The sequence below is a fragment of the Balaenoptera borealis genome, assembly GCF_965194805.1.
Source record: "Balaenoptera borealis genome assembly, chromosome: 2".
In the NCBI taxonomy this organism is placed as follows: domain Eukaryota; kingdom Metazoa; phylum Chordata; class Mammalia; order Artiodactyla; family Balaenopteridae; genus Balaenoptera; species Balaenoptera borealis.
The window spans coordinates 7,142,130-7,155,077 of NC_138867.1; the positions used below are offsets into that span (position 1 = coordinate 7,142,130).

The 12,948-nt window shown below is 47.2% G+C and overlaps 1 protein-coding gene across 2 annotated transcripts in view; it reads left to right on the forward strand.

The window, feature by feature from the left end:
* Positions 1-12,948, forward strand: part of ADCY2 (adenylate cyclase 2) — a 433,285-nt gene that overhangs the window by 389,863 nt on the left and 30,474 nt on the right. For both annotated transcript variants that reach the window (XM_082380318.1, XM_082380317.1), the window contains exons 19-20: positions 3,240-3,324; positions 7,777-7,935. In XM_082380318.1, coding sequence (XP_082236444.1) covers positions 3,240-3,324; positions 7,777-7,935 — 244 coding nt within the window. The remainder of the gene's footprint in view (positions 1-3,239; positions 3,325-7,776; positions 7,936-12,948) is intronic.

The window sequence follows — 12,948 nt, forward strand, 5'->3', positions numbered from 1 at the left end:
AGCAGATGCAAACTACTGTATATAAAATAAACAACAAGGTCCTACTATATAGCAAAGTATCTTGTATAACATATAATGGAAAAGATTGAGAAAGAATATATATATATGTATAACTGAATCATTTTACTGTACACCTGAAACCAACACAGCATTGCAAATCAACTACACTTCAAAGAAAAGGTCTGGGAAACTGATATGATCAACACAACTGACTAGACTCTGCCAGAGGACATCGTGGAATTTTATTCTCTCTGTCCCGATGTCTCCTCCATAATACCCACTCCTTTTCCTCCCAGCCTCTCTTGCATACACACAAAGAGCAAGGAACCCAGGAATGGATCTGTGGATGGAGAAATTCATCCCTCAAGCTTCAGGAGCCCATCAGCCGTGGCCTGTGAGGGGCCCACGTGGGAGAGATGGACTCCCGTTGGAATCAGCAGTTCTTTGGGGCTGGTTGAATAAAAGAAGTTTCTGAGAAATCTAAATGAAAGCGAAGACAGCAGGTTACAGGTCTCCCTAGTTGACGGAGAATGTCAGAAGGGAAAAAGGCATCTGTGGACTGGTACCCAAGTCTATCCTACAGGCTGTGCTGTGCGTCATTATCTCTGAGGTCCATTTAGTTCTGTACTTTCCAGTGCACTGCCCAGTCCAGCAATGAGAACCTTTCCTAGTCTTGCTTCCCCCAAGTCCCCACCTCCACCCACCACTCTTCCTCACTAAGGCTCAGGAACTGGGAGATAGGTAGAGGTTATTTGTACCCCTAAACCTATGTTTAAATGCATTAGCGTGAGGAGTCCCAGAAAAGGATTTTTCCCTCTAGGTTGCTTGCATGTATTTTCTGTGTGATTATCTGAAAACCCAGCCAGCCCGTGAACTGCATAAAGAGGGTCTTACCTCCCACTCTCCATCAGTGAGAGGGACGGGAGATGGCTTTGTATATTTGGGGCATCTGGTCCCTTACCTGGGGATGCACGTGGGACCTGAGTTCTGATTGGTTACATTGATGAAGCTACTGTAAGATCCTGACCTTGGAGTTAACATTCTACTCTCAGTTTAGGTTTATAGGGTGATGGGTAAAAGGGAGGGATGTCATAGCAGTTTTCTAGGATTCCTGGAATGGTAAAGTAATAGGATGTTCATGAAGCAACGTGAAAGTTAAAAACAGCCTGTACCAGCTTCTTGCACGCTGTTGTGTATGTTGTACCACTTTTTTTTTTTTTTTTTTTAATGGCCATGCCGTACAGCTTGTGAGAGCTTAGTTCCCCAACCAAGGATCGAATCCGGGCCCTGGCAGGGAAGGCTCGGAGTCTTAACCACTGGACTGCCAGAGAATTCCCTGTACCAGTTTTATTAACTGGTTAATATCCTGTCAGTGTAGTCAATATGGGGGGAAATGAGTTTAAAAGTCACTGGGGACTTCCCCGGAGGTCCAGTGGTTAAGATTCCCTGCTTCCACTGCAGGGGGCATGGGTTCAATCCCTAGTCGGGGAACTGAGATCCTACATGCCGCACATGGTGTGGCCAAAAAAAGTCCCTAAAAGTCACTGGAGTTTGCACTGCTTATAAACATCTGAAGTGCAGTCACTTCAACTGTGCTATTACACACAGCTGCCACGAGCTCAAAAAGGAACTTCATTTCTTAAAATCACTACTACTGAGACAGGAAAGTGACACTTGTCAGCTCACTTCATTCCTAGAGAGAAACTGGTAACCTCCTTATGGCTGTTGAGCTCAGATTTTTTCCCAGCCACAGTTGGCTTGGTAGGAGGAAAGAGCCCTGAGTACAAGCATAGCCTTTCTGGAGAGTTCTCTGAGGTCCTAAGCCCTTCAGCCACTGGGACCGGAGATTCTGTCTCCTCATTTCTGCAGGAATCTGCCTTTCTTTTGCACATGGATCTGTCATTCTGTTAATGAAATCCACCAACCTGCATTTTCTTATCTTTTTCTCTAGCTTCCTTGCTCCATCCTCTTGTTTATCACTGTGTAGTTAATACTAAAAATCATGAGTGCCATTTATGAAGTGCTTCCTGTATGTCAGGCTCTATGCCAGGTACATAAATATTTGACCTAGTGACCAAGACAGCCAGTAAGATGGGCATTGGTACCCCCTTTGGCTGATGGGGAAAGTGAGGTTTGGAGGGGTTTATCCTAGGTCCCCAGCTCACTAGAGCAGGGGAGTCATGATTCCAACCAGTGTTACTTACGTCAAAGCCCACGTGCGCTCTTTAGTTCTTTATCCATTTCTCTTATTATCTCATCAGTCCTCGAACCTTCTATGGAGAAACAGGAAAATCTCAAAGCATATTCAACTCCCAAGCAGAAACTGATGACTTGCTATTTATACTTGATTAAATACAAGCTATGCTGCTTATGTGACATGGCAGCCGTACATAATCAACTTCTCAAGTCTCATTTACAGTTATACGTGTGAAATAATCATTTGTCAGCGATGCAGGATTACCCTGGGGAATCAAGTCGATTTCTCCTTGTATGCTGTACGAGAACCGAAAACAGAACCTTTAAGTTGACACATAAAATTGACCCACCACACATGCCAACTAGGATGTGTGGGTGGTCATTGCCTAGAAGGTCATGGTGAGGATGGAGGGCCCAGCCAGCACAGTAAGAGCTTGATGGGGCAGTGGGCCAAGGGTTTCCATCTGTCTTATGCCTTTGTGATACAAAACCCCATGAAAGGAGGAATTAGAAGGAGCGCCTGCCAGAAAGTTATATGAAAGTATATTATTCATATGTCAGAGTAGCTTATAGAAATAAAGTTCCCTACTTCAGTTTTATATCTCCCATGATTATTAATTTCTAGCATACTGTCTCATTCTGCAAATAATTACTAAAAAATACAAGTCATATATCCAATTATCCATATTGATCCCAGAAATATCAAGAAAATATTACTAATATTCTGCTCTTCATTTTATATTTGCTAGAGTTTGGTATAAAGTAAGAAGTCTATATTCATCGGGAAGATTTTTTTCTTTTACTGAGCTCTTGAAATAAGGATTATTTTGCTTTCTTCTGATGCAATCTGGGTTTGCAAATACATTTGAAGTGTGTGTGTGTGTGTGTGTGTGTGTGTGTGTGTGTGTGTGTGTGTTTGGTTGGTTGGTGTAGAATGTAGACAAGCACTAGAGATTCTGAAATTTGTTCACGCACGAATTCTAAGTCCTGTGTGTATGTTGTTTTGTTGTATTGTTTTCGTCTGTTTGTTTGTTTTCTAATAGACCAGGCATTTGGAAAGACCTAAAGACCATGGGCTCAGTGTCTCTCTTTATATTTTTCATCACACTACTTGTTCTGGGCAGACAGGTAAGAAGTCTGTTTCTTCTGTAACGTCTCTAAAGTGCTGTATTAATAATACTTTGCTGACGTGCATTGCCATTGCTTTCATGCACACAAACGTTGAAGCATCAGAATCATCTTATCACTTAAAAGAAAAGTAGGTAGCACAAGGCTATAGACACAAGAAAAAGTCCTCTCGTTTTTTTTCCCCTAAGAGGCAGATTTTGTGAACAGTAGAAGTGTGAATCAATGAATTTCCTGTTAAGTCTCAAAATAAATATGTAGGTTTCTGTAAGCCTACAATGTATTCCCTCAATAGCTGACACTAATTGGAAAAAAATGTCCCCTTGCCTGGGGTTTTCATCTGCATTTCAAAAGGTATGGCTTCTTTTTCTTTGAAGTGGGTATTAAGTATCCCTGCTGTCACTTGCAATTATCCCTAGAAATATGGTCCCTTGTTCAAAAATTTTATTTTGTGATGCAAATGAAACGTCCTCCTCGGGCTCTGTGCCCGCTTCTGGCCTCCCCGTGGAGCCTGTAGGTACAGGACTTTTAAGGGCAATATTCTTTCTCTGCCTGCAAACAAGGACAATCACCCAAAGACTAAAGAATTATCCTATACCGGGTAACTCTGCCTCAACCAAAGTTTGTTTTAATTTCTTTGATGGATAGCATGAAACAAAGAAGTGATTTATTTGGAGATAACCAGGGAAGAGGCAATGCCAATTAAATTCTATACACATCTCTAAACAGTTAAGTTATCTGAGAGGCAAACTATCAACTGGGGAGTTTGGGTCTGGCTTCCATTTCTCACCAGGAGGAAGCTGCTAATAATCGCACAGTCGGAGCAGAGAAAAGATCTGTGACAGTCAGGCCGGCACCCGGGAATGCCATCCATCCTCTTCCATCTTCCCAGGGACGTGCAAGGGGCATCCTTCCCTGGAACCCACAGTGCAGCTCTCACCAGTCTCCCTAGAGCTTCGCTGTGGTCCTGATGCAGAGCTTAGAAGACCCCGGTCCCCCCATCACCCTCCCCACCTCTGTCCCCGGCACATGCTAGGTTCCGCATTCTTAGGCAGTTTCTCCTACTAGAATGATCACTCAGATTGCTTCACAGCAATATATTTTAATTACCTAGAATCAAATTGAATTCTCCCAACTTTTTTTATTGATCACTGAGATAAGATACAGGCAATACCACTACACAAATGTTGTTGAATCCCATGGCTGCTCACTGATCAGTTACCCCCTAAATGATTTAAATAAATAATCAAAAGTATGCAGTATTATGGCCAGGCATTCATTTAACGTGATAGTGCTGATACCAGTTTCCTTTTTTGTCACTAGTGTAACGGTAAGTAATACGTACATCTAGAGGCCTAAAGAGTAGTAATCCCTGCAGGATTAATTGTGTCCACAGTTACTCTTTAACTAGAACCAAGGATATACCAAGGTGAGCCAGAAGGCGGACCTTCAGTCCAAAATCATTAAGTGAATGATTTACTGAGATCCCAAGTCTTCTGGGATAACAAGAACTGTGAAGTCTGTGATATAGACTTCCTCTGCACACCCTTCCGGAAATACAACTGTATTATAAACAAATGTCTGATATTTGAAATAAGGTCTTCAAGTGTTGTAAGAATCCATGGCCTCAGAGTTACCTCTTTTCTGAATATGTTTTAAATAATAGCACAGACTTTTTGCAACTTATTTTTGTTATCATTCGTCCTAATGGCTCCCCTGGCCCATGACCATCTTTTTTGAAATGATGGCAATGTACTTGCTTTCTAAGAAAATGACTATACTAAATATTGCTGTAGGCATCTCAGAAACCTTAATGAAAACATAACACATCCTAGACAAGAGCGACAGTACAGTACCACTCTCTGTACTGAAACCTAGCTTGTGACAGAAATGCAAGCCAACTCAAGGGCCTCTTTTGAAAAAGAAAGATCCCCTGTATTTCACCCAAGCTTAAAGGGCAGCCCTCTGCCATCAAGGGTCTGCATCCTAGGTGGGCTCATTCAGAGTATGGAACCGGGCGGTGGCAACCTAGTGCCTGAGAGTGAGGCCGAGGTCCTTGTGTGCGAGAGTTGGGGATCCCAGAGAAAGTGGAATCACGTGCTGCCTGCGCCCCTACCCAGAGACCACGCAGAAAGGTGTCAGCCCAGTTTCTCAGGTAGTTTTCAGAACTAGACAGAGCACGGGACGCCCTCGAGGCTGTGGTAGGACGTGAAACACAGCAGACAGGGTCGGTGGGGTCCCAAACGCGGCCTGGACGCCCTCTCAAGACTCTTCCTGCTCTCTCTCCCATCACGCCAGAGCTCATGAAGACAAATTCCACGTCTGAGTGGGATCTGGGCCCCTAAGCATTTGGGGAGCGGCCCCAGATGGAATCTGAGAGATGGGGGGTGATGTGAGGACTGACTGTAGGTCATGGAGCTGGGCTGCTGTTTTAGCTGAAGTGTCACAAAGTCCTTAGAGCGCTTTCCTGCCCTGAGTCAGGGTCACGGAGGAAGCAACTCTCCCCGCCCCTGGCTGCATCTCCTCACGCAGCCTCCCCGGGTCTCTGCGTCAAATCTCCCTCTCTTTTCTCCTGTAAGGACATCAGTCATTGGATTTACAGCCCACCCTAAATCCAGGATCATCTCATCCTGAGATCCTTAAGTTCATTACATCTGCCGAGACTCTATTTCCAGAGAAGTCACAGGCACAGATACCGGGGTTCGGACTTGGAACGATCTCTTTGGGGACATGATTAAGTCCATTACAACTGGTTTGGGATAAAAACATTTGTCTTCCTTTGGGGGACTGCACATGAGTTTTTAAGATCCTTGCGCCTCAAGGCAAGGGTTCTGCAGCAGACTGCACTGGTTGGGGAGGGGAGTGGGAAAGATTTGTCAGAAGGTCACTCTCAGTCCAAGGTAGCTGGTCCCAAAGTGCTCCGATTCCTTTAGTAGGAGACTTAAAGAATGCTTGCACGTGGTGCAGTAGCAATCCCTCAGAAAACCTGAGCAACTCCTCACGTGCTTTACGAAAACCTTTCAAACTTACACGAATTGGGCTTGCTGCCTCCATGGCTTCATCTCATGTTTCATTTTCATCTGATCTTTGGTGTGTACCTGTGTCTTCTCGATGCCACCACCGTAGATTGCTTCTGTTATTTTACTTTAATACCGGCCACACCACTAGTTTATCCCCCCAAAAAAATCTATAAATAATCTGCTCTCCAAGGGAGAGGCCTTTTCCAGTACGTGCATAGCATGATTTCCATAAATACAGAATGTGGAAAATGTGTCAGTAATGTAAAATTTAATATAAGCAAACTTTTAAAATATCTCTTTTGTAATCTTTTTTAAAAATGGCTTGTTATATGAGCTAAAAATAAATGCCTCCCCAGAGGAGGAGGAGTAATTTTTGAGTATATCATACATAGTTTGAAGCAAACCTAATTTCAGTGAATGATCATTGTTCTTTCAGGTTTCAAATTGTGAATTTTTTTTTGAAATTGCCATCTGTGCATGAGGCCATTTATGTGTGTTTTATTTTGCTTTGTGCTGTCATTGGTATAGCTAATCAAACCAATAGAACAAACTCCCTCCACTTAGTTCATTTTTGCATTTATTTGTCAATAATTACTATCTGTGCTGAAATACAGTCTATTAGGCCCTTCTGTTACAGGAAGATTCATTCAAGGCTGTTTCATTATATTAAATTATATACATCAGAGCAGATACAAAATGATGACAAACCAAAGAGACCCTGTGATAGTAAACGGGTCTCTCTATTTCTACAGTGTTAATAACAGCTGGTTTTTAAAAACATTGAATTTTAATACATTATAAAGCATGAACACATATGTTTTTACTGGCAGGCACCATCTTAATTAAATTATATCAAAATGAACTTTTGTCTAAATATAATGTCATTTTCTCAGTACGGTGCAATCCCAAATGAAAAAACACATACTTTTCAATGTATACTTAATTACATAATTTGTGGTAGAGGAAAACTGATTTTCAGCTGTTAAAGGCAAACTGCCACAAATGAACACTATTATTTTTTAAATGCAAATCATGAAACAATGCACTCTGTCTACTAATATATTTTTCATTTTTCCTTTATTCATTATTTATATTCTATCACAGCTCTTTCCAAAAAATAATTCAAGCCACCATTTATTAACATGACTATGTAAGAAGCTTTCATGTCATTTTTGTCTTTCAAGCCTTCAGTATAGCTGTTTTCTCTGTTTCTGAGGCTGGTTCTTTCCCAAATTTGCATTTTGGAAATCCATGTTCGAGGATGAATGAGAGACATTTGGGGACAACTGAGGGCTTGGTAGGGAGGGTGACGATTCCGTTTGGGGGGGTTCTTTTTTAGGTTTGTTTCATTCTTTTTATTTTCTCTTTAAAACCTCCACTCTCTGGCAGGACAAGATGCCTATTGTTTCTTTACCTCTGTGTCCTCTTGTAACAGAATGAATATTACTGTAGGTTAGACTTCTTATGGAAGAACAAGTTCAAAAAAGAGCGAGAGGAGATAGAAACCATGGAGAACTTGAACCGCGTGCTGCTGGAGAACGTGCTCCCTGCGCACGTGGCTGAGCACTTCCTGGCCAGGAGCCTGAAGAATGAGGTCAGAGAGGCGGGGCTGATGGGGAGAGGCGGGGCTGGTGGGGAGAGGCTGGGCGATGGGGAGAGGTGTGGCTGGTGGAGAGAGGCTGGGCCGGTGGGGAGAGGCTGGGCGATGGAGAGAGGCTGGGCTGATGGAGAGAGGTGTGGCTGGTGGTGAGAGGCTGGGCTGGTGGGGAGAGGTGGGGCCAGTGGGGAGAGGCGGGGTGATGGGGAGAGGTGTGGCTGGTGGGGAGAGGCGGAGCTGGTGGGGAGAGGCGGGGTGATGGAGAGAGGCTGGGCTGATGGGGAGAGGTGTGGCTGGTGGGGAGAGGCGGGGCCGGTGGGGAGGGGTGGGGCGATGGAGAGAGGCGGGGCCGGTGGGGAGAGGTGTGGCCGGTGGAGAGAGGCGGGGCCGATGGGGAGAGGCGGGGCTGGTGGGGAGAGGCGGGGCTGGTGGTGAGAGGCGGGGCCGGTGGGGAGAGGCGGGGCCGGTGGAGAGAGGCGGGGCCGGTGGGGAGAGGCGGGGCCGGTGGGGAGAGGTGTGGCCGGTGGAGAGAGGCGGGGCCGGTGGGGAGAGGTGTGGCCGGTGGAGAGAGGCGGGGCCGGTGGGGAGAGGTGTGGCCGGTGGAGAGAGGCGGGGCCGGTGGGGAGAGGTGTGGCCGGTGGAGAGAGGTGGGGCGATGGAGAGAGGTGGGGCCGGTGGGGAGAGGTGTGGCCGGTGGAGAGAGGCGGGGCCGGGGGGGAGAGGCGGGGCCGGGGGGGAGAGGCGGGGCCGGTGGGGAGAGGCAGAGGGGATGGGGAGAGGCGGGGCTGCTGGCCAGGGAAGGGCGTGGGCTGGCGAGGGCCAAAAGCTCCTGGCAGTGACCTAGAGGCCTGTGGCACTTCAAACATGTCAGTGTTCAAAATACTCGACATTGGCCTGAATGTGTCCATTTTCAAGAGTATATTGACTGGTCGTATAGAGGTCAACTGGGAATAGTGAGTTAGACTCGCCTGTGAACATCTTAGCATGAAGTTGATTCATTCTTCCTAGTTTCTCTTCCTCAGTCATGTAAAGTTCTGAACGTGCAATATGAGGCACTGGGCTTCCAAATATGTCACAAAAGGGGTCACCACCCTCTGCCTGGTGTGGGAGGACGCTTCCTTACCAGCGTGCCATCAAGGCCAAACCAAGAAGCAAAATCACACCGTGCATCCCACACTCCACTGTTTCACGGCTCATGACTTCCCTGAGAGCCTTTTAAGGGTCTTAGAATTTCAAAGATATGAGACAGACAGAATTTAGGAGCTGGCCACACAAGGACAGATCAAAGACTTGAGACCATCCATTTGAATGGATAGAAATGGGAATTTCGTGGAACATCTAAAGGAATGGATATTTAACTAGAGTTGGAGAGATTGGCATGTTGTTTCGATGCTGAAATGGCTTATGAAATGAAATGTCATGAATTTTCTTTCATGTAACTAAATTACAAGAGTCGGCAGATGTATCTACAGTGGGACTCTGTTAATTTAAGAAACATGCATTTGAGCACCCACTGAGTGAATGACCTGTGTCTGGTGCTGTGGAGTTTCAGAGATGTATGAGGTGCAATCCTCGTTCTTAGGAGATGTTCAGTGAGGATTGGGAGTGGGTGAGGGATCCGGAAACCTGTAGATGGATGAACTCGTTCGTAGATAAGCTGAACTTTGATGGCACTGATGCACAGAGCAGCGAAGTGAGAAGGCTTGGAACGGTATTCATCTGTAACATAGTTAAAGTTGACATTGAGAAGAAAGTGCCAGGTGGTGGGCAGGGACCGGACTTTATCACTCTGGTCTTTCTGGAAACATGCTAGGCATGGTGAGCCAGTCCGGGGGCCCCAGCAGGTCCCACCGTTCACTTCTCTATTTCTTCTTCTGGTGTTTTCTGCTTTCAGTAGGTTATTCAGCAACTTATTTACCTCTTGGTCACAGACAGTGAAATCATTACATCTATTAAAAAGGAACCGTCTGTTTTCATTAGCAGTTTAAGAGCTTGTTTGTGTCTCTATGGCTAGCTATCAATTCAGGTTATAAATTCATCTGTTGCCCCTGCCCTGGGTCAGGCTGGTGCTGGGCCTGGTTACAGAGATGAACAGGACAAGGCGGCCTCATCCCCAGGAGGGGACAGAATCCTATTGTCTCCAAAGGTGCTAACTGCATAAATGCAGGAGTCCAGAAAGTCCACCACTGTGAGCAAGTGACTTCTGAACCAGAAAAGAAAGTGCTAGAAACTGGCAGAGAGATGCAGGCTGCAGAGGGGGAGAAAAAGACCATTCCAGGCTTCAAGGGGCTACTTCTGTCCAGATGACAGGACAGTGCTTCGTTCAAGACCTTAAAAGGCCCCGGGTTCAGCCCTACAGCACTTGGTGACCTCTTCTGCCCCCTCCTGACGTCTCCCTAGGCCAGACCAGGGGAATCGTGGGTTCTCTCTATTCGTTCCTGTTTGCTTGGCTTATTCTAAGCAGGCCTCTGAACACAGTTGCCCCTTTGGAAATCATAAGGAAAAGCAGATGGGGATGGAGAGTGAAGCCCACAGGTGGACAGCACGGGCTCGAACCTTTGTCCCAGCATTTTCTGTCATGGTAACGTGAGCTACCTCCCCGGCCTGAGCCCCGTCTGCCCATGAGTCAAAGGAGAACTGTGCTTTACTTTGCACAATTCTTAGGTAGAGTGTGGGATGTTACATGTCACACTGAACGTCTGTCCCTCCAGCTGAGGTGGACATTTGATAGAGCAGGACCCGGAGTCCCACATCCATGCAGGTGGGACATACCTGGTGGGCAGGCAGCACCAAAGCACCAATGGGCTCATCCACTGACCGAGTGGCCCTACTGTGTGCCGGGCCAGTGACCCTTCTGCGACTAGCACGTTATGGGTGCTTCCAAGATGGGGGTGGCATTTCCCTCCAAGTTTCCTCATCAGTGCTGCGAGTTTAATAATTAAGAACACACCCAGCGTCTTCTACAGCCTTCACCGCCCACGTGGGGTCCGTGGGGAAGCCTGCAGCGTCAGGGCAGCACCGCGCGCTGGGCTTGAACCCTGGAATAGGCACCACCTCACTGCGCCGGCAGTTTGGGAACTTTTCCGAGACAAAGTAGGAATCAGCGCGTTTCGATGAAACCAGCTCTGGACTCTGTTGCCTCGTTTGTCAGATCAAGAAGGTGAAGTCCTTGGGGGCCTCGTCCATGGCCGCATCATGCCTGTGTGTGCACGTGAACCTGACTTAGGCGCTAGAATGATTTCCCCCACAGACAGCACCCATTCACCAAGCTCCCAGCTTATTCTTTCATTCAGGAAACACAGCCCTGACCCAGGCAGCCTCATTTTCCCATAGGAAAATGAACAGGAGCTCAATTCCAAAGCTTTTCAAACGCTTACTGCCACAAACAGCTCCAAGTTCCCTTATTGCATATTAGGGGTCTCCGGTTTTCGTTTAGGAACCCCGATACCCTGGACATCATTAGATTTGCACGTTCTAGCTGCTGACCTCACGTTGCTGAAGAGGGTAGAGCGACACACACTGAATCTTAAATCGGGGGCATCAGACCGATGAGACCATCCTTGAAATGATCTCTTCATTCTGCACAACTGTGGGCTGCAAAAGTCTCTCTATTTCATCAGACAACACAGAGCTCCCCTGGGCTGTGACTTTCCAGATTTTACTGCCAGTTTTTGCTGGTTAGGTTAAATATTTGGAGAAGGGAGGGAGCTACTCAAGCAGCCACTGTAACTGTTGGGGATTAGACAATTACAGCGGGCCCCGTCGGGCAGCCTGCGGTCAGGGCAGCCTGATGTCTGCTCAGCGGGACAGAGATGCCCTCCAGTCGCTGCTCAAGATCAGACCGGTAGTGAAGCAGGTCTGCCGCTCCAGTCCTCACAGGGAATCCTGACTGCAGAAGAGAAGCCCCGTAAAGGGTCTGAAGGAGAAGGAGAGCCCCTAGCCCGTTGCCTAGAGGTTCTGAGGGCTCCCACCATGAGTCTCAGAAAGGACGGTGTTGTTTTTTGGGTTTTTTTCCAAAATGCTTATAACCAGGTTATTACCAAGAGACCCCTTTGAGTGCATGGCAGATTTCTGCCCCGTCCCTCTGGCTTCCCGACGGCCGGATGCCTAACTTCTGTCACACTCAGCCCTTCCTGTCCTCAATTGACTTCATCCCTGGGCGAAAGAACCCACTTCCCTGACCTGGGGATGCGTCATCCCAAGCTTGTGATCCGAGGCCAGGCAGGCTGAGGTGTTTGACCTCCTGCAGCCAAACGGTGATGGGGTCTGTGCTGTTTTATAGCGTGGACACGGTCCAGGCTGCTGGCCCCACCTCACTGTCAGGGCCGTATAGACGCGCCCTGCCTGCACGCGCTCTCTCTCTCTCTCTCCCCCTGTCTCCTTCCCTGATGCTTCTGAGAGGGAAAGTTCTGCCCATTGTCGAACACGCGGATCCTGGAGGAGGATCATTTCTGGAGGATTCCAGACCCAAACTGGGCGTGGCAGAGCATAGCCAGTGCCAGAACAGGAGAGGTTCCTGGGCCCCGGCCAGCTTTCCTTACCTGCTGGGCCCTGCTTGGCCGTTGAGAGCAAAGCTCTTATCCCGGGCCTGGCACTTCTTAGTTGTGGGACCTCGGGCTCCATCCTCACAGAGGCTATAACTAATTTTAAAAGCAATAATTCATGCGAATCTTTTTTTTTTTAACTTTGGGTTTATTTATTTATTTATTTATTTATTTATTTATTTATTTATTTATGGCTGTGTTGGGTCTTCGTTTCTGTGCGAGGGCTTCCTCTAGTTGCGGCAAGCGGGGGCCACTCTTTATCGCGGTGCGCGGGCCCCTCACTATCACGGCCTCTCTTGTTGTGGAGCACAGGCTCCAGACACGCAGGCTCAGTAGTTGTGGCTCACGGGCCCAGTTGCTCTGCGGCATGTGGGATCTTCCCAGACCAGGGCTCAAACCCGTGTCCCCTGCCTTGGCAGGCAGACTCTCAACCACTGCGCCACCAGGGAAGCCCATGCGAAACTTT